The sequence below is a fragment of the Ascaphus truei genome, chromosome 22, assembly GCF_040206685.1.
Source record: "Ascaphus truei isolate aAscTru1 chromosome 22, aAscTru1.hap1, whole genome shotgun sequence".
NCBI lineage: Eukaryota > Metazoa > Chordata > Amphibia > Anura > Ascaphidae > Ascaphus > Ascaphus truei.
Window position 1 is genome coordinate 1,452,058 of NC_134504.1, and position 22,667 is coordinate 1,474,724.

Here is a 22,667-nt window from a genome sequence, read left to right on the forward strand (position 1 = left end):
GTTGTGACATACAGGGGCATTACACTGGTAGGTAGTAACATACAGGGGCATTACACTGGTACGTTGTGACATACAGGGGCATTACACTGGTACGTTGTAACATACAGGCGCATTACACTGGTACGTTGTGACATACAGGGGCATTACACTGGTACGTTGTGACATACAGGGGCATTACACTGGTACGTAGTAACATACAGGGGCATTACACTGGTACGTTGTAACATACAGGGGCATTAAACTGGTACGTTGTGATATACAGGGGCATTACACTGGTACGCTGTAACATACAGGGGCATTACACTGGTACGTTGTAACATACAGGGGCATTACACTGGTACGTTGTAACATACAGGGGCATTACATGTGTACGTTGTAACATACAGGGGCATTACACTGGTACGTTGTGACATACAGGGGCATTACACTGGTACGTAGTGACATACAGGGGCATTACACTGGTACGCTGTAACATACAGGGGCATTACACTGGTACGTTGTGACATACAGGGGCATTACACTGGTACGTTGTAACATACAGGGGCATTACACTGGTACGTTGTGACATACAGGGGCATTACTCTGGTACGTTGTGACATACAGGGGCATTACACTGGTACGTTGTGACATACAGGGGCATTACACTGGTACGTTGTGACATACAGGGGCATTACACTGGTACGTTGTAACATACAGGGGCATTACACTGGTACGTTGTGACATACAGGGGCATTACACTGGTACGTTGTGACATACAGGGGCATTACACTGGTACGTTGTAACATACAGGGGCATTACACTGGTACGTTGTGACATACAGGGGCATTACACTGGTACGTTGTAACATACAGGGGCATTACACTGGTACGTTGTGACATACAGGGGCATTACACTGGTACGTTGTAACATACAGGGGCATTACACTGGTACGTTGTGACATACAGGGGCATTACACTGGTACGTTGTAACATACAGGGGCGTTACACTGGTACGCTGTAACATACAGGGGCATTACACTGGTACGTTGTGACATACAGGGGCATTACACTGGTACGTTGTGATATACAGGGGCATTACACTGGTACGTTGTGACATACAGGGGCATTACACTGGTACGTAGTAACATACAGGGGCATTACACTGGTACGTTGTGATATACAGGGGCATTACACTGGTAGGTAGTAACATACAGGGGCATTAAACTGGTACGTTGTGACATACAGGCGCATTACACTGGTACGTTGTGATATACAGGGGCATTACACTGGTACGTTGTGACATACAGGGGCATTACACTGGTACGTAGTAACATACAGGGGCATTACACTGGTACGCTGTAACATACAGGGGCATTACACTGGTACGCTGTAACATACAGGGGCATTACATTGGTACGTTGTGACATACAGGGGCATTACACTGGTACGCTGTAACATACAGGGGCATTACACTGGTACGCTGTAACATACAGGGGCATTACACTGGTACGTTGTGACATACAGGGGCATTACACTGGTACGCTGTAACATACAGGGGCATTACACTGGTACGCTGTAACATACAGGGGCATTACACTGGTACGCTGTAACATACGGGGGCGTTACACTGGTACGTTGTAACATACGGGGCATTACACTGGTACGTTGTAACATACAGGGGCATTACACTGGTACGTTGTGACATACAGGGGCATTACACTGGTACGTTGTGACATACAGGGGCATTACACTGGTACGTTGTAACATACAGGGGCATTACACTGGTACGTTGTGACAGACAGGGGCATTACACTGGTACGTTGTGACATACAGGGGCATTACACTGGTACGATGTAACATACAGGGGCATTACACTGGTACGTTGTAACATACAGGGGCATTACACTGGTACGTTGTAACATACAGGGGCGTTACATTGGTACATTGTAACATACAGGGGCATTACACTGGTACGCTGTAACATACAGGGGCATTACACTGGTACGTTGTAACATACAGGGGCATTACACTGGTACGTTGTAACATACAGGGGCATTACACTGGTACGCTGTAACATACAGGGGCATTACACTGGTACGTTGTGACATACAGGGGCATTACACTGGTACGCTGTGACATACAGGGGCATTACACTGGTACGCTGTAACATACAGGGGCATTACACTGGTACGCTGTAACATACAGGGGCATTACACTGGTACATTGTAACATACAGGGGCATTACACTGGTACATTGTAACATACAGGGGCATTACACTGGTACGTTGTAACATACAGGGGCATTACACTGGTACGCTGTAACATACAGGGGCATTACACTGGTACGCTGTAACATACAGGGGCATTACACTGGTACTTTGTAACATACAGGGGCATTACACTGGTACGCTGTAACATACAGGGGCATTACACTGGTACATTGTAACATACAGGGGCGTTACACTGGTACGCTGTAACATACAGGGGCGTTACACTGGTACGTTGTGACATACAGGGGCATTACACTGGTACGTTGTGACATACAGGGGCATTACACTGGTACGTTGTGATATACAGGGGCATTACACTGGTACGTTGTGACATACAGGGGCATTACACTGGTACGTTGTAACATACGGGGGCGTTACACTGGTACGTTGTAACATACGGGGGCGTTACACTGGTACGTTGTGACATACAGGGGCATTACACTGGTACATTGTAACATACAGGGGCATTACACTGGTACGTTGTAACATACAGGGGCATTACACTGGTACGTTGTGACATACAGGGGCATTACACTGGTACGTTGTAACATACAGGGGCATTACACTGGTACGTTGTAACATACAGGGGCATTACACTGGTACGTTGTGATATACAGGGGCATTACACTGGTACGTTGTGACATACAGGGGCATTACACTGGTACGTTGTAACATACAGGGGCGTTACACTGGTACGTTGTGACATACAGGGGCATTACACTGGTACGTAGTAACATACAGGGGCATTACACTGGTACGTTGTAACATACAGGGGCGTTACATTGGTACGTTGTAACATACAGGGGCATTACACTGGTACGCTGTAACATACAGGGGCATTACACTGGTACGTTGTAACATACAGGGGCATTACTCTGGTACGCTGTAACATACAGGGGCATTACACTGGTACGTTGTAACATACATGGGGCATTACTCTGGTACGCTGTAACATACAGGGGCATTACACTGGTACGTTGTGACATACAGGGGCATTACACTGGTACGTTGTAACATACAGGGGCATTACACTGGTACGTTGTGACATACAGGGGCATTACACTGGTACGTTGTGACATGCAGGGGCATTACAGTGGTACGTTGTAACATACAGGGGCATTACACTGGTACGTAGTGACATGCAGGGGCGTTACACTGGTACACTGTAACATACAGGGGCATTACACTGGTACGCTGTAACATACAGGGGCATTACAATGGTACGCTGTAACATACAGGGGCATTACTCTGGTACGTTGTAACATACAGGGGCATTACTCTGGTACGCTGTAACATACAGGGGCATTACACTGGTACGCTGTAACATACAGGGGCATTACACTGGTACGTTGTGACATACAGGGGCATTACAGTGGTACTTTGTAACATACAGGGGCATTTCATTTTAACCTTTACAGTGCCAGAGGTCTGGCAGCGCCCGCTTCTGGTCGTGTGACTCCTCCTTAATCCCATAGCTGTTCCGCGGTTAACGTGTCCGTGTGACTCCTCCTTAATCCCATAGCTGGTCCGCGGTTAGCGTGTCCGTGTGACTCCTCCTTAATCCCATAGCTGTTCCGCGGTTAGCGTGTCCGTGTGATAAACACGATGTATTGCTTTATAGTATAGATGGGTGGGGGTGTGTGTGTGTGTCCCTAGCTGGGTGTGAGTGTGTGTCCCTAGCTGGGTGGGGGTGTATGTGTGTGTGTCCCTAGCTGTGTGCGTGTGTGCGTGTGCGTGTGTATGTGTCTGTCCCTAGCTGTGTGTGTGTGTGTGTGTGTGTGTGTGTATGTGTCCGTCCCTAGCTGTGTGTGTGTGTGTGTGTTATGTGTGTGTCCGTCCCTAGCTGTGTGAGTGTGTGTCTAGCTGGGGGTGTGTGTGTGTGTGTCTAGCTGTGTGTGTGTGTGTCTAGCTGTGTGTGTGTGTGTCTAGCTGTGTGTGTGTGTGTCTAGCTGTGTGTGTGTGTGTGTCTAGCTGTGTGTGTGTGTGTCTAGCTGTGTGTGTGTGTGTCTAGCTGTGTGTGTGTGTGTCTAGCTGGGTGTGTGTGTCTAGCTGTGTGTGTGTCTAGCTGGGTGTGTGTGTCTAGCTGTGTGTGTGTCTAGCTGGGTGTGTGTGTCTAGCTGGGTGTGTGTGTCTAGCTGGGTGTGTGTCTAGCTGGGTGTGTGTGTCCCTAATGATCTCCTACGTAGCATTATATCCGCTATTTACTAACTAGGAAGTCTTTTGCCAGAAGACGCGGTCAGATGCTGCAGGACACCCCCCGCCCATTCACTACCAAATGGTGCCGTTCGTTCAAGTAAACGATTCTTCTCCTTGATAGTTAGCGTCACCTAAATGTACTTCATGGAGTGGGAGTAACGCAGTTAGCAATGTATTCACCGCCATTCTTTAACGGAGTATAAAGCTACTCAATATATTGAATGTGTATCTGTCGTCCATGTGCAACGCTATTAAACGGCGCTGAGTACCACTACTTCTTACAATGTTACAGCGCCACTTTCCTTAAAGCAGAGCTGCGCCTGACGAAGACCTGAGATGATGTGGATTTGGGGATTTCCGTGTGAATGGGACCGGTTTGCTTGTGTTTCTTAGTGAGACTATATGAAGCCTGTAGCTAAGAGAAAAGAGTGGCGCTGTCTGGTAATGTGAGAAGATGGAGGAGAGGGGACCGGTCTTTACAGGAAACGTTTATTTATTTAAAAAAAGCAATGTGCAAAACTTGCAAAAAAAATGATGTCTGCGGAGCAAATCTGTCTGTGAGCAGGTTACTGGCTCTGCACTTTAACCCAGGCCGTGCTGTAAAAACGGTGTAATGCGGCAGGCATAAGCTTCTAGAGGTCCCATGTTAAAGTGGATGGGAAGTAAAGAGTGACACACTCATGTGCAGGTCAGTACCCAGAATCCTTTGCTGCAGTGGCAGCACAGCATGCCGTGGGTTTGTGGGCCTGTCTCGGACATGAATGTGTTGCTTATCTGACCAGAGATGGTAACACTGTTTTTTATTTTTTTAACCACTTCCACCACTAGAGGCCACGGATTTCCAACGTGACTTGCGTTATGCCAAGCACCGAGTCTCGGGCAAGGGTCACAGATAGCGCCTTTACCACCATGCGCCCACTTATCTTAAGTCACCTGAAATTCAGAATTAGCCGGCTTCTTTGTCCCATCTGGTAAGACCCGGTCAGCTGGCAGCGTTCCCAGGGCCCTGCCCTTTATATTCTTCCCCGCACGCCCGTGTCGGCAGCCCTGGGTGGGGTATGTCCACCTCGGCCATTGAATCCTATGGAAGCTGTGATATATTGTGCATTATAATGGGGATGAGGTTGTGTAATCTCGCGCTGCATCGGTCATTTCTGCCGTCTGTCTCTTCTCTCCCAGTATGAGCTCGCCACCGGTCGCTTTCCGTACCCCAAATGGAACAGCGTCTTCGATCAGCTGACGCAGGTCGTGAAGGGCGATCCACCGCAGCTCAGCAATTCTGAAGAACGAGAATTTTCCCCGAGCTTCATCAACTTTGTCAATCTGTGGTAAGGACGTGGCTGCCGCTGGCACATCCGTGGCTCTCTCAGCCGATCGAATCACGTCTGAGTGATCCCTTCGCCGAACGCATACAGGTTTAACGACCAGCTCGTAAGTATTTGGTTATAGACCAGGGGAGGCCAACTCCAGTCCTCACGGGCCACCACCAGTTTCCAGGGTATCCCTGCTTCAGCACAGGTGGCTTAGTCAACGATTCCACCACCTGTGCTGAAGCAGGGATATTCTGCAAACCCGACCTGTTGGTGACCCTTGAGGGCTGGAGTTGGCCACTCCTGGTATACAACCTAATACTCCCGATGCTGGTTGTTAAACCTGTATGTTGGACTGGAGAATATATACAATAACGGTGTAGGAGTGCGCTCCAAACGGCGCACTGCGTGAATTGCAAACTGCGCACTGCGTGAATTGCAAATTGCGCACTGCGTGAATTGCAAACTGCGCACTGCGTGAATTGCAAACTGCGCACTGCGTGAATTGCAAACTGCGCACTGCGTGAATTGCAAACTGCGCACTGCGTGAATTGCAAACTGCGCACTGCGTGAATTGCAAACTGCGCACTGCGTGAATTGCAAACTGTACGGGGCTCGGTTCGTTTTTTAAAGAAATTGGCGTTCTGGGGAGAGAGAGAGATTCATTTTAACTTCCCAGACGCTTAATATTTGAAACCAATTTATCTACGACACAGATTCAAATAAAAATAACATTAAACACGAACAATGGGAAGGAGAAGAGATCTCTTCTGGGAAGGAGAAGAGATCTCTTCTGGGAAGGAGAAGAGATCTCTTCTGGGAAGGAGAAGAGACCTCTTCTGGGAAGGAGAAGAGATCTCTTCTGGGAAGGAGAAGAGACCTCTTCTGGGAAGGAGAAGAGACCTCTTCTGGGAAGGAGAAGAGACCTCTTCTGGGAAGGAGAAGAGATCTCTTCTGGGAAGGAGAGACCTCTTTTCTCTGAAGGAGAAGAGACCTCTTCTGGGAAGGAGAAGAGATCTCTTCTGGGAAGGAGAAGAGATCTCTTCTGGGAAGGAGAAGAGATCTTTTATGGGAAGGAGAAGAGATCTCTTATGGGAAGGAGAAGAGATCTCTTATGGGAAGGAGAAGAGATCTCTTATGGGAAGGAGAAGAGATCTCTTATGGCAAGTAAAAAAATAAGGAGAAAAGAACTTTAAACAAATTTAGGATAGTTTCCTTTGAAAATGAGGGTTAGAGACATTAAGATGGAGGGGGACAGAGGGGGCTCTGCCTGTGTAACCTCTTGTTCAGCACATCGTTGTATCACACAAAAGGGAGCAGCCAGAGGACCTGAAGCCCCCCCCTCACCCCTCGATTCTCCACTCACCGGCTCTACTAAGTAACTGATTTAATAATACTTCTAGGTGCCTGGGGTTTTGTAACATAATGGTGTGAACGACCTAAATTGAACTCGTTGGGAAATTCACCGTTGTTGGTGCGTTTTGATCCTAGCGACTCGTAGGCCTGGGTTCACTAACTGGTGCTTAGCGTTAGATCCCATTCAGAAGAATAAGTGTTATGGCTAAAACATGGCACCATTTAGTGAATCTGGTCCAGTGTTGCACACATTTGTTTATGCTGCCACCTGGTGGCCAAATGCAGAAATGAATGTTCTACCTTCTAAGCCAATGAGAGGTTTCAGGCTCACTATCCGAGCGTGTAACTTCACCGTTCTCAAACCGCACTCCTGCACCATATCCTGTGGGAGCCTTCTTCGTGGCCGTGGCGGGTTGGCTGTCAGATCACAAACCGCACTTTGGAGTTACAATTTTTCTGTTTTTGTTTTCTTTACACAATGCTTATACGCTGTCGCCAGCAAAACGCTTAGTACAACTATCTTTTCAATGTTTTACAGTGAGTGTGTGAGTGTGTGAGTGTGTGAGTGTGTGAGTGTGTGAGTGTGTGAGTGTGTGAGTGTGTGAGTGTGTGAGTGTGTGAGTGTGTGAGTGTGTGAGTGTGTGAGTGTGTGTGAGAGTGTGTGAGTGTGTGTGAGAGTGTGTGAGAGTGTGTGAGAGAGAGAGAGTGTGTGAGAGAGAGAGTGTGTGAGAGAGAGAGAGTGTGTGAGAGAGAGAGTGTGTGAGAGAGAGAGTGTGTGAGAGAGAGAGTGTGTGTGAGAGAGAGAGTGTGTGTGAGAGAGAGAGTGTGTGTGAGAGAGAGAGTGTGTGTGAGAGAGAGAGTGTGTGTGAGAGAGAGAGAGTGTGTGTGAGAGAGAGAGAGAGTGTGTGAGAGAGAGAGAGAGTGTGTGAGAGAGAGAGAGAGTGTGTGAGTGAGAGTGTGTGTGTGAGAGTGTGTGTATGCTCATATTTAAACTATCAGAAAGGTGACCTGTCTATCTTTTCCCCCCCAGCTTACTCGGAGAGCTGAATCCTTCCTGTGATTTGCTTGTTCTTTACATGGCTTTTTTGGGGTGCCCCAACCATCTCTTTATGCACCCCATACAGAATGGGGTCTCAAAGATAAGACATACTTTTTGGAGGGGCCCAGTTTAATACTATTGGGCGGTACTGGGTTAACCACTTTGATCTTAATCCGGCGCCGTTTCTTGAATTCGGCTAGTTACATGGGGAGGATTGTTCTTTTCATGTGTTTGATAAAAGGGTTTAATCCAAACATTTTTATTTCTTTTCGTTGTAGCCTTACAAAGGACGAGTCAAAAAGGCCAAAGTACAAAGAGCTTCTGGTGAGTAGTAAAATCTGGGTCTGGTTACACGTCGGTGTAGTTTTATTTATTTATATAATGCAAACCATGTACGCCGGGCTTCAGAAATGAGAATACAGGGAATGATACAATAAGCGCGTAAAACATACAAGCAGATGCAGAGAATCCTGCCCTAGAGAGCCTACAAGCTAAGTGGGATTCTGGGAGACTGGGAGACAGCAGGAGAAGGAGCGAGGGAAGTGGGTGGCCATGCTTGACCACCATGGTTGGGCAGTGCCTCAATGGGTGTAGGGAGCAGAGGTCAGGAGTCCAAGCTATTGAAATGCTTTATGCGGAAGGTTATAGGTAGAATACAGTTAGGACGTAGGGCGGCTGTTGCATGCGGGCGTCTTCCATCTCAATCTCCTAAATAAATGGATCTGGTGTTCCCTCCCACATATATAGACCATACGATACCGATTGCAACACGACATCAAGGGACAGCACGCAGGTAAGTAAATCATGAATTTTCTATATTTGATAGAAGACACAAAAACCGACGTTTCGGTCCCCCAGTGGGGGGTGCACCACCTTGAGTTCGGTCCCACTGGGGGACCGAAACGTCAGTTTTTGTGTCTTCTATCAAATATAGAAAATGTATGATTTACTTACCTGCGTGCTGTCCCTTGATGTCGTGTTGCAACCGGTATCGTATGGGCTGTTATTGCTTTATGGGATAAGCACCAAAACTTATTTACTTGCATATGGTGTGCCGGCTGTGCATTGGATTCTGTGTGTGTGTGTGTGTGTGTGTGTGTGTGTGTGTGTACATGCGCACACACAACCACGCATCAGATTTTCTGCCAGTGCAACCTTGTTATAGTTTGTGTTGCATGGTCTTGATCTGTCCACTGATGTGATAAACCGCCAAGTCCACTTCTCCCTCACAGCTGTGGACTCCATCTCCCCTTGTCCAAAACAAAGGAATTATTACATCCGCTGTGTTAAGTTACCGTTGTACCTACCTGCACGTCGCCATTATATAGTGCAATATATTCCGCCTTGCGGGCGCATTGCTAGGTCTTTGCACGCAATGATGGGCTGACTGCTCTCTGTCCCTGCGAAATGATGTCTTGCCAGATCCATAACGTACATGAGCAGAGTAAGTGTTAGGAATTATAAACCTACGCGCCACGGGGGCGCTCTAGTGGTTTAGAAAATGCGCTGCTAACTTTCCTCGCCATTTCCCTGTGTTCCCTCCACGCAGAAACATTCTTTCATCATGATGTATGAAGAGCGTACGGTGGACGTAGCCCGGTACGTCGGCAAAATCCTGGATCAAATCCCAGCGACCCCCAGCTCCCCCATGTACGTTGACTGATGGTGCGGCTTCCCAAAACTCTAGCAACCAAGGGCTTGCGAGCGAACAAGACGTAGAGAGATCCCAGCGCACATTGCCGTGATTTTTATCCCTCTCCCCGACGCCACACGCAATAAGATCGGTGTTCGTTTTCCATCCTGTCTGTATGCTATAGTCACATGTAAAGTGCGTCCCTTTTTACAGATGATCACACAGCGTTCCTGCAGGTGGAACGCAGGACACCCCCCATCCTGCTCGGTTACTGGCCTATCCATGGGACTCGGCGCGGTGTTATTTTATTATTGAACTCTTTAGGCAGCAGGGGCGGGGGCCCGGGACCCCTGCAGCATTCGGGAAGGTTTTCCTTTCGTCGGTCTCTTCCATCTGTCCTGTTTTTGAAAAAAAATGAAAAAAAAGAAGAAAAAAAAAAACCCCGTAGGCGTTGCACGGATTATTACGGCGTCTTTGCCGCTAGGAGAGAACTTATATCATCGTAGCGCCTGTATTCTCTCTTCCAGAGCGGGAGCGAGGCGAAAATATGAATTATATATATAGCTATATATATATATATATATTTTTTATTATTATTTTTAATTTTTCTTCACAAAGTGCAATAGATTACCCGATTCTCTGCCAGGCTGTACCCCGGTATTCTGAACCCCTTTATGCGGCCCGTCCGGCAGAGAAGGGGTTATTGATTTGAAATTCTGTTATTTTAGTCATTATCTGTTCTTCAGAGAGAGTTGATTGACTTATTTTTTTTTTTTTTTTTTTTAAAGGATCATGTTAAATATAGTGAATATCTCTTTACCAAAAACAAACACAGAAAATGATGTTGCATTGAAGAAAGCGAACATTAAAATATTAAGAGATGGAGAATTGGGGGTTTTGTTTCCTTCTTTTGTTTTTCAGATCTTTTGTGCAAACATGAGAGAGAATTCCAGCCTTTTAGGTTTAGTGGACGGGAATAACTGGACAAAGATCCCTACACATCTGTCCTAATCATTATACTGATTAATAATCATTTATTGCCTGTGGAAAATTAGAAGTTGCGCGGATTTAGATGCAATCCGTAAATATGGGGGAATGTGAAGCGTGAATAAGTGTTTATTTTTATTTCATATTCTTATGTATTCCCCTCCTCGAGTGTCCAGTGTCAGTGTGTGCCACAAACCAGCGAAACATGTCTATATCTGTGATCCGACCATCGACGCGACGCGTTTGTTTTTCCGAACGCAGCGTTCACGTTTGATGCTCGGGCCGCAGCGTCCTGCTTTAGCTCCGCTCTTCTTGGGGTCGTTTTTGGCTTTGTGAAAAGACTGTCTCATTAGGATTAATGCCACTTGGGCGAAGTTGTAGCCGATGACCTCCATCCAGTCCCACGTAGGACCGACGTAAGTAAATGGCAGCAACATTTTTCATGGAATATATAGCGGGCATGTTATGGGGGCTTCTGGGTGGGGAAGGGCGACCTGTTCGTTTAGCATTGGGTGGGTGAGGCTGGCGCAGGAAGGGGGCCCGCTGGCTGACCTGAAGTCGGGACCCCACTTTCGGGATCGGCTTGCTGGGCTACCCTCTGCCGGGGCTCCCGTACTCTCCCTGCCAGCGACCCGGGTGGTAGATGTTGTAATACCGTATTCTGCACCAACACTGCCATTAAATCGCAAGGAGAGACTGATATTCTGCGTTCTCATTGGGTAACGCCGGCTACATCCGTATAGGTCAGGGGTCTGAAACTCGCGGCTCTGTGTGTGGGGGGCCGTACCTCCGCGTTCGGCTGCTGGGGCCGGGCCATCACTCTGCGGCCAATCCCCCTCTCCTCCCCTGCCTGTGTTGGACCCGTCCGAAGCCTGCCCCAACCCCTGCATCCGCCTGCGTGGCCACTCCAGGGTTGCGGGATCAGAGCAGACCCTCTCCGGGCGCCAGAGGAGTGTGTGTACAGTATATGTATCCTGCATGTGTATTCATGCATCTCTTCCTGGAAAGGTGGCGGACCCCTGCTATTCTGTAGCTGATTAATGCCTTAGAAAATGTTTGCTTGTTTTGTAACATACCGGCCTCATTTTAACATCCTTAACAGGGTTTTTAATCTGTTTTTTTTAATCCTTCGTGAGTTTGCAGCATACAACTCGGGAATGTAATTGACCTTCGTAAGCAGATGTAGTCAGATTAAAGCGCCAGACCAGGCTGCATTGCTTGTTTTTAATTTTTATATGATTGATGCAGGGGGTCTCCAGAGCTGAACCCCATGAATTTCAGCTCCATGGATCCCGCTTCCAGAAATATTTACCTCCGTAGCGGTGCTGGTATCTGTGCAGCCAGGGAACTGTGTGACTATCAGGATGTGTATCTATATGTACGTGTGACTATCAGGATGTTTATCTATATGTACGTGTGAGTATCAGTATGCATATATATCTATATGTAGGTGTGAGTATGTATCAGGATGCATATTTCTATATGTAGGTATGGGTAGCAGGATGCTTATCTATATGTATGCTATATGTATGATGTGTGAGTATATATCAGGATGCGTATCTATATGTAGGTGTGAGTATATATAAGGCTGGGTATCTATATGTAGGTGTGAGTATATATAAGGCTGCGTATCTATATGTACGTGTGAGTGTATATATAAGGCTGCGTATCTATGTACGTGTGAGTATATATCAGGATGCGTATCTATATGTATGTGTGAGTATATATCAGACTGCGTATATGTATGTGTGAGTATGTATCAGGATGCGTATCTATATGTATGTGTGAGTATCAGGATGTGTATCTATATGTACGGATGTGTATCTATATGTACGTGTGAGTATCAGGATGTGTATCTATACGTGTGTGTGAGTATGTATCAGGGTGTGTGTGTGTGTGTGTGTGTGTGAGTATGTATCAGGGTGTGTGTGTGTGCGCGTGTGCGTGCGCGTGTGTAGCAGGATCATTATCTATATATGAGTATGTATCAAGATGCATATATCTATATGTAGGTGTGAGTATATAGCAGGATGTGTATATGTATGTGTGAGTATGTATCAGGATGTGTATATGTATGTATCAGGCTGCGTATCTATATCTAGGTGTGAGTATATATCAGGATGCGTATCTATATCTAGGTGTGAGTATATATCAGGCTGCGTATCTATATCTAGGTGTGAGTATATATCAGGCTGCGTATCTATATGTACTTGTGAGTATGTATCAGGCTGCGTATATGTACGTGTGGGTATGTATCGGGCTGTGTATATGTACGTGTGGGTATGTATCAGGCTGTGTATATGTACGTGTGGGTATGTATCAGGCTGCGTATCTATATCTAGGTGTGAGTATGTATCAGGCTATGTATCTATATGTACGTGTGAGTATGTATCAGGCTGCGTATATGTACGTGTGGGTATGTATCAGGCTGCGTATTTATATTTAGGTGTGAGTATGTATGCAGATGCATATCTATATGTAGGTGTGAGTATGTATCGGGCTATGTATCTATATGTACGTGTGAGTATGTATCAGGATGCGTATCTATATGTAGGTGTGAGTATGTATCAGGCTATGTATCTATATGTACGTGTGAGTATGTATCAGGATGTGTATCTATATGTACGTGTGGGTATGTATCAGGCTGCGTATTTATATTTAGGTGTGAGTATGTAGCAGGATGCGTATCTACAGTATATGCAGGTGTGAGTATATATCAGGATGTGTATCTACAGTATATGCAGGTGTGAGTATATATCAGGATGTGTATCTATCTATCTATGTATGTGTGTGAGCGCAGTTTTATATATGGCTTTTTTCCCTTCTGCATAAAGATGGAGTTGTTGATCTATCACATGGATCTTGTATTTTGGATCCACTGTAACCGTTCCGCATGATCTTTTATTGCTTCCCGATCCCCTGCACTTTATCCTTTTCATGGTCGAAAAAGTGATTTCCTCGCATTTCCTTAATCTCCGTTATTTGTATCGCCGAAGGGAGGAATATCAGCCCAGCTTCATCTATTCACTTATTCAGGTCACTTTTATCAAATGAAGAACGAATAATATCCGTGTGTTCTGATTTCTGCAGCAGGACAGTCTTCCTCTGATTAAAATAGTTAATTGCAAAGTATATTGTATACATTAAATCCCGACCACGTCTCACTAGGCGCTGGGTTGCTGTGGGGTGAGAACACTCGAGAGATGACATATGGAAACCATAGTATATTTTGTGGTGTACGCTTCAGCTGTCTGTGCCAGTTCTTGACCAGACTTTAGTTATCAAAGGCTCTTATTCCCCTTTTAACTTGAGCCAAAAAACACTGACTCCCCCCAAGTATGAAGCAACAACAACTCTTGTGGGAAACCCAAAACATTCTGATAACAAAAGACAGTTTGGGAATAAATAGCGCGTCTCGCTGCCAATATTGAAGTGCATGTTTCATTTGTCGAGTCTGAGATGGACAGTGACCATTGATTTATGCTTCGAGAAGATAAACATATATTTATCGGCGTTAACATTTCCCGTATAAAGCATATAGTTTAATGGCGCAGTGCCAATTAGGGCAGTGATATTTCTAATAAATTACATTTTATTACTATATTTAATTGAAGTTATTCCTTTATAAAATCAGATGTGTGTTAAAGGCAGTAGTCCCACCAGGCAATTGTTTATTTTTTTAACTCCCTTTTATAGCATGGAAAGTTGGGGTGTCATTCGGCGCAGAACGGCGCTCTTCCCTCGTCCTCAGATACTTTTCAGAGCAGTTACCAGTATTCTTGAAGGTAAAAATGGCTGCCAAATCTCGCGGCTCCCACAGGCCATTAGGGGGCTCTTTGTTAGAGTGGTCAGTTCAATCCGCCCCTAGAAAAAGAGTAATTGCCTGTGATGTATCTCAGAGGTTCCCCACATTTTTTTTTACACTGCACCCCCCTGGTAGAAAATATTTGTTCAGCGAACCCTTAATTAATCGTATCACTGACTCATCAGACTATCGCTAACTAAACTGTGTGTATGTCTTTATTTATATAGCGCCATTAATGTACATGGCGGTTCACAGCAGTAATACATGTGACAATCATATAAATAACAAATAATACAAATAACAGATCATGGGAATAAGTGCTACAGGCATAAAAGTAACATTTCGGAAGAGAAGTCCCTGCCCCGAGGAGCTTACAGTCTAATTGGTAGGTAGATAGAACGTACAGAGACAGGAGGAGGGAGTTCTGGTAAGTGCGTCTGCAGGGGGCCAAGCTTTATGTATTGTGTTCAGAATATCCACAGTGCTATTCATATGCTTCTTTAAGCAAGTGTGTCTTAAGGTGGATAGAGTAGAAAGAAGACATCCTTGAGAAGAACGCAAGAGTCGGGATGGTGCATAGCGAGAAATTAGGGCTGAGATGTAAGGAGGGGCAGAAGAGTGTAAAGCTTTAAAAGTGAGCAGGAGAATTGAGTGGGGCACAAGGGCGAGCAGCCTGGGGGAGGGCACAGGGATGGGCTGGGGGGGCACAGGGGCGAGCTGGCCTGGGGGAGCACAGGGATGGGCTGGGGGGACGCAAGGGCGAGCTGGCAGGCGGGGGGGGCACATGGGAGAGCTGGCACAAGGGCGAGCTTGCCTGGGGGGGCGCAGGGGCGAGCTTGCCTAGGGGGGTACAGGGGCGAGCTTGCCTGGGGGGGGCACAGACGTGAGCTGCCGCGGGGGGGTACAGGGATGTGCTGGTCCTGGGGGGGACAGGGGTGAGCTGGCCTGTGGGGGGCGCAGGGGCTAGCTGGCCTGAGGGGGCACAGGGGCGAGGCAGCTCCAAGGAAGAGAGCAAACTGCAGTTACAGATCCGGCAAATAGAGGGCGCCGTGACGAGAGAGTGTGGGTGTGTGAGAGTGAGAGAGAGAGAGAGAGAGAGAGAGAGATTAAATGGTACAATAAATAATGTGTGTTTACTAGCTAAATGTTTCGGATTCACAATGGAGCTTTTTTCAAGAGCTGAAACGTTGAGCTAGTAAAGACACAGAGAGAGATGTGTCCCACAAAATACATATAACCCCACTCCCCCAATACACATTAAAAAGCCCCCCACTCCCCCAATACACATTAAAAAGCCCCCCACTCCTCCAATACACATTAAAAAGCCCCCCATTCCTCCAATATATATTGAAAAGCCCCCCATTCCCCCAATACATATTTTAAAAAAAACACTCCCCCAATACATATATATTTTTAAAACCTTCCCCATACATATTAAAAAGCCCCCCTCTCCCCCAATACATATAAATAAGACCCCCCACCCTCCAATACATATAAACAAGACCCCCCACCCTCCAATACATATAAACAAGACCCCCACTCCCCCAATACATATAAATAAGACCCCCCACTCCCCCAATACATATAAATAAGACCCCCCACCCTCCAATACATATAAACAAGACCCCCTCTCCCCCAATACATATAACAAGACCCCCACTCCCTCAATACATATAAATAAGACCCCCACTCCCCCAATACATATAAATAAGACCCCCCCCCTCCAATACATATAAACAAGACCCCCACTCCCCCAATACATATAAACAAGACCCCCACTCCCCCAATACATATAAACAAGACCCCCACTCCCCCAATACATATAAACAAGACCCCCACTCCCCCAATACATATAAACAAGACCCCCACTCCCCCAATACATATAAACAAGACCCCCACTCCCCCAATACATATAAACAAGACCCCCACTCCCCCAATACATATAAACAAGACCCCCACTCCCCCAATACATATAAACAAGACCTCCCCCACCCCCCACCACCCCAGACATATTAATAAGACCCCCACCCTCCAATACATATAAACAAGACCTCCCACCCATAATACATAAATCTCTTCAAGTCAAAAATGCAACAAGTCGCTTTCCGTACAGACCGCTGCTTTCACCGGTCACCATGTCACGAAGTGTTTACACAACCTATAATGTTTAAGACACCGCGCGGCAGTCCCTGGCGGGGTTTTAATCAGCTTGAACGAGTCTGGAATACTTTCTTGGCAGCCTCTCCCCCCCCTGCTGCCCCCCCTCCCTGCTGCTGCCCCCCCTCCCCCTGCTCCCCCCCCTCCCCCTGCTGCCCCCTTCTCCCCCTGCTGCCCCCTTCTCCCTTACAGCTGCAGTTCAGTCTTTTTTTTATTTTTTTTATTTATTTTTTTACTTCAATAGTTTCATGTGGGCAACCTCTAATTACCTAAAGAACTGTATAGCTGCCGGTCAATTCGTTCTCCATGTATTGATCGGTGAAATTTGGTGACATAATTAGTGAAGGGATCTGTTTATATTCTGCTTGTCTGTCAGTGGAAGCTCACGAATATTCATGAGCACTCCTGCACTGACATGTGCTAGAGGGAGGGCGGGGCTGACAAAGGGGTGTGCCAGGGCTTGTGACAGGACATGAAGGGGCAGTGCCTTAGCAAATGGCTGTTAAAATAGAATACAAGAAAATTGGTTTTTCAAAGTTGTTGTTTTTTAAAACAGAAAATGCTAAAAGTATTTTTTCTTACTACAGAACTGATTTATTAAAAAAAACACACATGCAGGATATTGACTGAACTGCAGCTTTAAATTGCTTTTCTAAATTGCTGGTAACACAGAAGCCAAATCCCAATGAGAAATCCCTGGAAGTGAGCGCGCTCCGCGGGTAACGGGCGGGACAGCAATGGCGGACCTGCTGTGTGCGCGGACATGTTATTACTGCAGGTGACAATGATTGCATGATATCATGTCTGGTGACTTGTCGTCTTCACGCCACAGTCCCACCTTCTCGCGGGTTAGTTTAGCTTCCCTGATCTGGGGGGGTGGGTTCCCCCTTTGGGGTTGGTCAGTGTTCGCACGATGTGTGCAGCTCGCCCGTTCCTGGGTGATGAAGGGTTTTAAAAATGGCCTCCAGGTCACAGTAACCAGGGGTCTCAGACGGTCGGGGGACACTGATTGTCTCCGGGGGAAGACCCCCTGGTTCAGGTAAGTTACAATAAAATAAACTAGAAGAGAAAGGAAAGCTAGTGAGTGAGCACTCAGTCACAAGAAGAGTAACGTGATTGTGTTAAAAACATTATTTATTGTCATCAACGAATATAAAATAAAGGGGTTTAAAATCAGATTATTCAACGTAACTGTAATCAAAATAACATTGCTGTGAAAGCTCTGCTGATAATACATATGGGAGATTTGTGCCATTAGTCACATTCTCGTACTGTAAATAACAGCCTCATAAGAATAAGGGGCCGGTATTGATCACTGTACACACAGCAATGTTATTTTGATTACAGTTACGTTGAATGCTCTGATTTTAAACCCCTTTATTTTATATTCGTTGATGACAATAAATAATGTTTTTAACACAATCACGTTGCTCTTCTTGTGACTGAGTGCTCACTCACTAGGTTTCCTTTTTCCTCTAGTTTATGCTATTGTACCCTACCTAGAGAGCCCCCCCTCCCTCCCTCTGCTGCCCCCCCTCCCTCCCTCTGCTGCCCCCCCCCCTCCCTCTGCTGCCCCCCCCTCCCTCCCTCTGCTGCCCCCCCTCCCTCCCTCTGCTGCCCCCCCTCCCTCCCTCTGCTGCCCTCCCCTCCCTCCCTCTGCTGCCCTCCCCTCCCTCCCTCTGCTGCCCCCCCTCCCTCCCTCTGCTGCCCCCCCTCCCTCCCTCCCTCTGCTGCCACCCCTCCCTCCCTCCCTCTGCTGCCCCCCCCCTCCCTCCCTCCCTCTGCTGCCCCCTCCCTCCCTCTGCTGCCCCCCCCTCCCTTCCTCTGCTGCCCCCCCCTCCCTTCCTCTGCTGCCCCCCCTCCCTCCCTCTGCTGCCCCCCCTCCCTCCCTCAGCTGCCCCCCCTCCCTCCCTCAGCTGCCCCCCCCCTCCCTCCCTCCCTCTGCTGCCCCCCCTCTGCTGCCCCCCCCTCCCTCCCTCCCTGTGCTGCCCCCCCTCCCTGTGCTGCCCCCCCTCCCTCCCTCTGCTGCCCCCCTCCCTCCCTCTGCTGCCCCCCCTCCCTCCCTCCCTCTGCTGCCCCCCCTCCCTCCCTCTGCTGCCCCCCCTCCCTCCCTCTGCTGACCCCCCTCCCTCCCTCTGCTGCTCCCCCCTCCCTCCCTCTGCTGCCCCCCCCTCCCTCCCTCTGCTGCCCCCCCTCCCCTGCCCCCCCTCCCTCCCTCTGCAGCCCCCCCTCCCTCCCTCCCTCTGCTGCCCCCCCTCCCTCCCTCTGCTGCCCCCCCCTCCCACCCTCTGCTGACCCCCCTCCCACCCTCTGCTGACCCCCCTCCCTCCCTCTGCTGACCCCCCTCCCTCTGCTGACCCCCCCCTCTGCTGCCCCCCCTCCCTCTGCTGCCCCCCCTCCCTCCCTCTGCTGCCCCCCCCTCCCTCCCTCCCTCTGCTGCCCCCCCCTCCCTCCCTCCCTCTGCTGCCCCCCCCTCCCTCCCTCCCTCTGCTGCCCCCCCCTCCCTCCCTCCCTCTGCTGCCCCCCCCTCCCTCCCTCTGCCCCCCCTCCCTCCCTCCCTCTGCCCCTCCCTCCCTCTGCTTGCCCCCCCTCCCTCCCTCCCTCTGCTGCCCCCCCTCCCTCCCTCTGCTGCCCCCCCTCCCTCCCTCTGCTGCCCCCCCTCCCTCCCTCTGCTGCCCCCCCTCCCTCCCTCTGCTGCCCCCCCTCCCTCCTTCCCTCTGCTGCCCCCCCCCTCCCTCCCTCTGCTGACCCCCCTCCCTCCCTCTGCTGCCCCCCTCCTCTGCTGCCCCCCTCCCTCTGCTGCCCCCCCTCCCTCTGCTGCCCCCCCTCCCTCCCTCTGCTGCCCCCCCCCTCCCTCTGCTGCCCCCCCCCTCCCTCCCTCTGCTGCCCCCCCCTCCCTCCCTCTGCTGCCCCCCTCCCTCCTCTGCTGCCCCCCCTGCCCCCTACTGCCCCTCCCCCTGCTTCCCCTCCCCCCCTGCTTCCCCTCCCCCCTGCTGCCCCTCCCCCCCTCCCCTGCTGCCCCTCCCTCCCCTGCTGCCCCTCCCTCCCCTGCTGCCCCTCCCCCCCTGCTGCCCCTCCCCCCTGCTGCCCCTCCCCCCCCTGCTGCCCCTCCTCTGCTGCTCCCCCCCCTCCTCTGCTGCCCCCCCCCTCCTCTGCTGCCCCCCCCCCCCTGCTGCCCCTACCCATCACCAAAACAAAGTACAGGCCGTCCTCCTCAGTGACGTGGTGTGCCTACCTACTTCCAGGCTGACGTTTCACCAACCTTGATAGTGACAGTTCTGGGGAACCCTGTTTTAGGGATCCCACATATGGGAACCTGCCGCGCACACACTCTCTCAGCGTACTGGTATGGCTTCACAATCAGCTAATAAGTGGCACTATCTGAGTGTGGACACTTTCCCTAACTGTGAAAACAACAGAGCTGATTTCACATCTTAACACACAGTTTCCCACTTACTAAACTAGCGCTAAACGCCGACAGCTGAGACCCGTCCTGTTCCTCCTGGAGACCTCCTGGTGTTGTTGGGGCGCTCCTGGGGTCTGAGGCCCAATCCCCTATACTCCCATCTTCATACTCCCTAGTGACCTCACAGATCACCATAGTCACCCCATGTGACCGGGTGAGTTCCTTCTAGAATGGGGGCGGGGCTTAGCTTTCAGATGGACTGTTGGCCACACTATTTATTTATTTATTTATAAAATGTTTTACCAGGAAGTAATACATTGAGAGTTACCTCTCGTTTTCAAGTATGTCCTGGGCACAGAGTAAAACAAAATAATACATGGTTACAAATACAGTTACATAAATGAACAGGGTATACATTATATACAAGACATTGCATGCACAGTTAGAGAAGATGTATATTATAGGCGTATGTAACAGTTACAGACCAGATTAAAATGTGAGACAGCCTTAGATTTGAAAGAACTTAAACTGGGGGCGGCTGTGAGAGTCTCCGGTAGGTTGTTCCAGTTTTGGGGTGTGCGGTAAGATAAGGAGGAGCGGACGGATACTTTGTTGAGCCTTGGGACCATGAACAGTCTTTTGGAGTCAGATCTCAGGTGATAGGTGCTGCATGTGGTAGGGGTGAGGAGCTTGTTCAGGTAGCTGGGTAGTTTGCCCAGAAAGTATTTGAAGGCAAGACAGGAAAGGTGAACTTTGCGCCTAGACTCGAGTGATGACCAATCTAGTTCTTTGAGCATTTCGCAGTGATGTGTGTTGTAGTTGCATTGGAGAACGAAACGACAAATTGAATTGTAGAGGGTGTCAAGTTTGCTAAGGTGGGTTTGGGATGCCGAGCCATATACTATGTCTCCATAGTCAATAATTGGCATTAGCATCTGCTGTGCGATACGCTTTCTGACCAAGAGACTTAGGGAGGATTTATTCCTGTAAAGTACACCTAGTTTGGCATAGGTCTTGGTTGTCAGGGTATCAATGTGCATCCCGAATGTTAAGTGGGAGTCAAACCATAAGCCCAGGTATTTAAAACTAGTGACAGGTGTTAGGGTGGTGTTAGCGTTGGTTCTAATCTGGAGCTCAGTCACTGGAAGCTTTAAAAATGTCGCCTTGGTCCCAAATACCATTGTTACAGTCTTGGCAGTGTTTAAAACAGTTTGTTTTGGGAAATCCAGTTTTTGAGTCTCAAAAAGTCAGACTGAAGTATGTGTTGAAGGTCAGAGAGGCTATGGCTGTGTGCATACAGGATTGTGTCATCTGCATACATGTGTATTGAGGCTTCCTTACAAGCTGTGGGAAGATCATTAATGAACACTGAGAAGAGTAGGGGCCCCAGAACAGAGCCTTGCGGGACACCACAGGTGATATCCAGGGGGTTGGAGTTAGAGCCTGAGATGGATACATGTTGGGATCTACCCGATAGGTAGGACTGAAACCAGTTTAAAGCATGTTTCCCTATTCCAGAGCTCTGGAGTTTGTTAAGCAGGATAGCATGATCAACAGTATCAAAAGCCTTTGCAAAATCTAGGAATATTGCACCAGTGAGTTGTCCCCGTTCCATTCCACCCTTTTAGCAGGGTAGTTACGGTAGAGTGTTTGGGGCGAAAGCCAGATTGGAATTGGCTCGGGAAATTTGTCTTGTTATAGTAATCGGTTAATTGGGAGTGGACACATTTTTCCATGACTTTGGATAGGATTGGGAGAAGGGAGATTGGCCTGTAGTTTGAGACAGTGTTTTTGTCCCCACTTTTGAAGATTGGGACAACTCTGGCAGTTTTCCAGGTCTTAGGGATATGGCCTGCAGACAGGATAGAGTTGACTATGGAAGCAATTGGTTTGGCAATGGCTGGGGCACCAAGTCTTAGGAACCTAGATTGTAGTAAGTCGGGTCCACATTGGCTGCTTAGTTTTAGTTTGAGGAGCGCTTGTATAATCTCCTCTTCAGATACTGGGACATATTGAAAATTGTGGGCAGTGTTGGGAGGGGGTGGGACTGTAGGGATACTCCCAGGATGAGATTCAGGTTTGTGGTTTGGGCTGCGTTTTGCTAATAAGTTAGTGGCACACCCCACAAAGTAATCATTGAATGCATTTGCAATGTCAGTGGGGTCTGTCAGAGGTCAGTGGGGTCTGTCCCCCTTAGTGATATTACTTGGTTGTTGATGGTTAGGAGGCTGGAATATATTGTGGATAACCTTCCAGAAGTTAGCTGGGTTTGATGTATTCTGGTGGAGATTGTCAGAGTAATATTGTGCTTTTGCATGCCTTGTTTGCCTTGTGCACACGTTCCGCAGGCATCTGTAGTGATTGAGATCCTTGGTAGTGCCAGTTACTATGTAGCTTTTCCACAAGGTATCCCTGAGCTGGTAGAGTGCAATAATGTCAGTTGTAACCCACGGAAGGTGGGCCCCCTGTACCCTTATTCTGCGTAGTGGAGCATGGGTATCGCAGAGTTTTAAGAACTCGGATTGGAAAT

At 48.5% G+C, this 22,667-nt stretch overlaps 1 protein-coding gene and 1 long non-coding RNA gene across 4 annotated transcripts in view; one reads left to right on the plus strand and one right to left on the minus strand.

The window, feature by feature from the left end:
• MAP2K4 (mitogen-activated protein kinase kinase 4) overlaps nt 1-10,670 on the plus strand; it is a 52,645-nt gene extending 41,975 nt beyond the window's left edge. For all 3 annotated transcript variants that reach the window (XM_075579622.1, XM_075579623.1, XM_075579624.1), the window contains 3 exons: nt 5,624-5,772; nt 8,428-8,473; nt 9,699-10,670. In XM_075579622.1, the coding sequence (XP_075435737.1) occupies nt 5,624-5,772; nt 8,428-8,473; nt 9,699-9,812 (309 nt within the window). In that variant the 3' untranslated portion in view covers nt 9,813-10,670. The remainder of the gene's footprint in view (nt 1-5,623; nt 5,773-8,427; nt 8,474-9,698) is intronic.
• A 3,551-nt stretch (nt 10,671-14,221) lies between these two features.
• The window catches only part of LOC142472500 (uncharacterized), a 37,706-nt gene continuing 29,260 nt past the window's right edge, over nt 14,222-22,667 (minus strand). The window contains exon 3 of the long non-coding RNA XR_012789734.1: nt 14,222-14,633. This is a non-coding gene — a long non-coding RNA (uncharacterized LOC142472500). The remainder of the gene's footprint in view (nt 14,634-22,667) is intronic.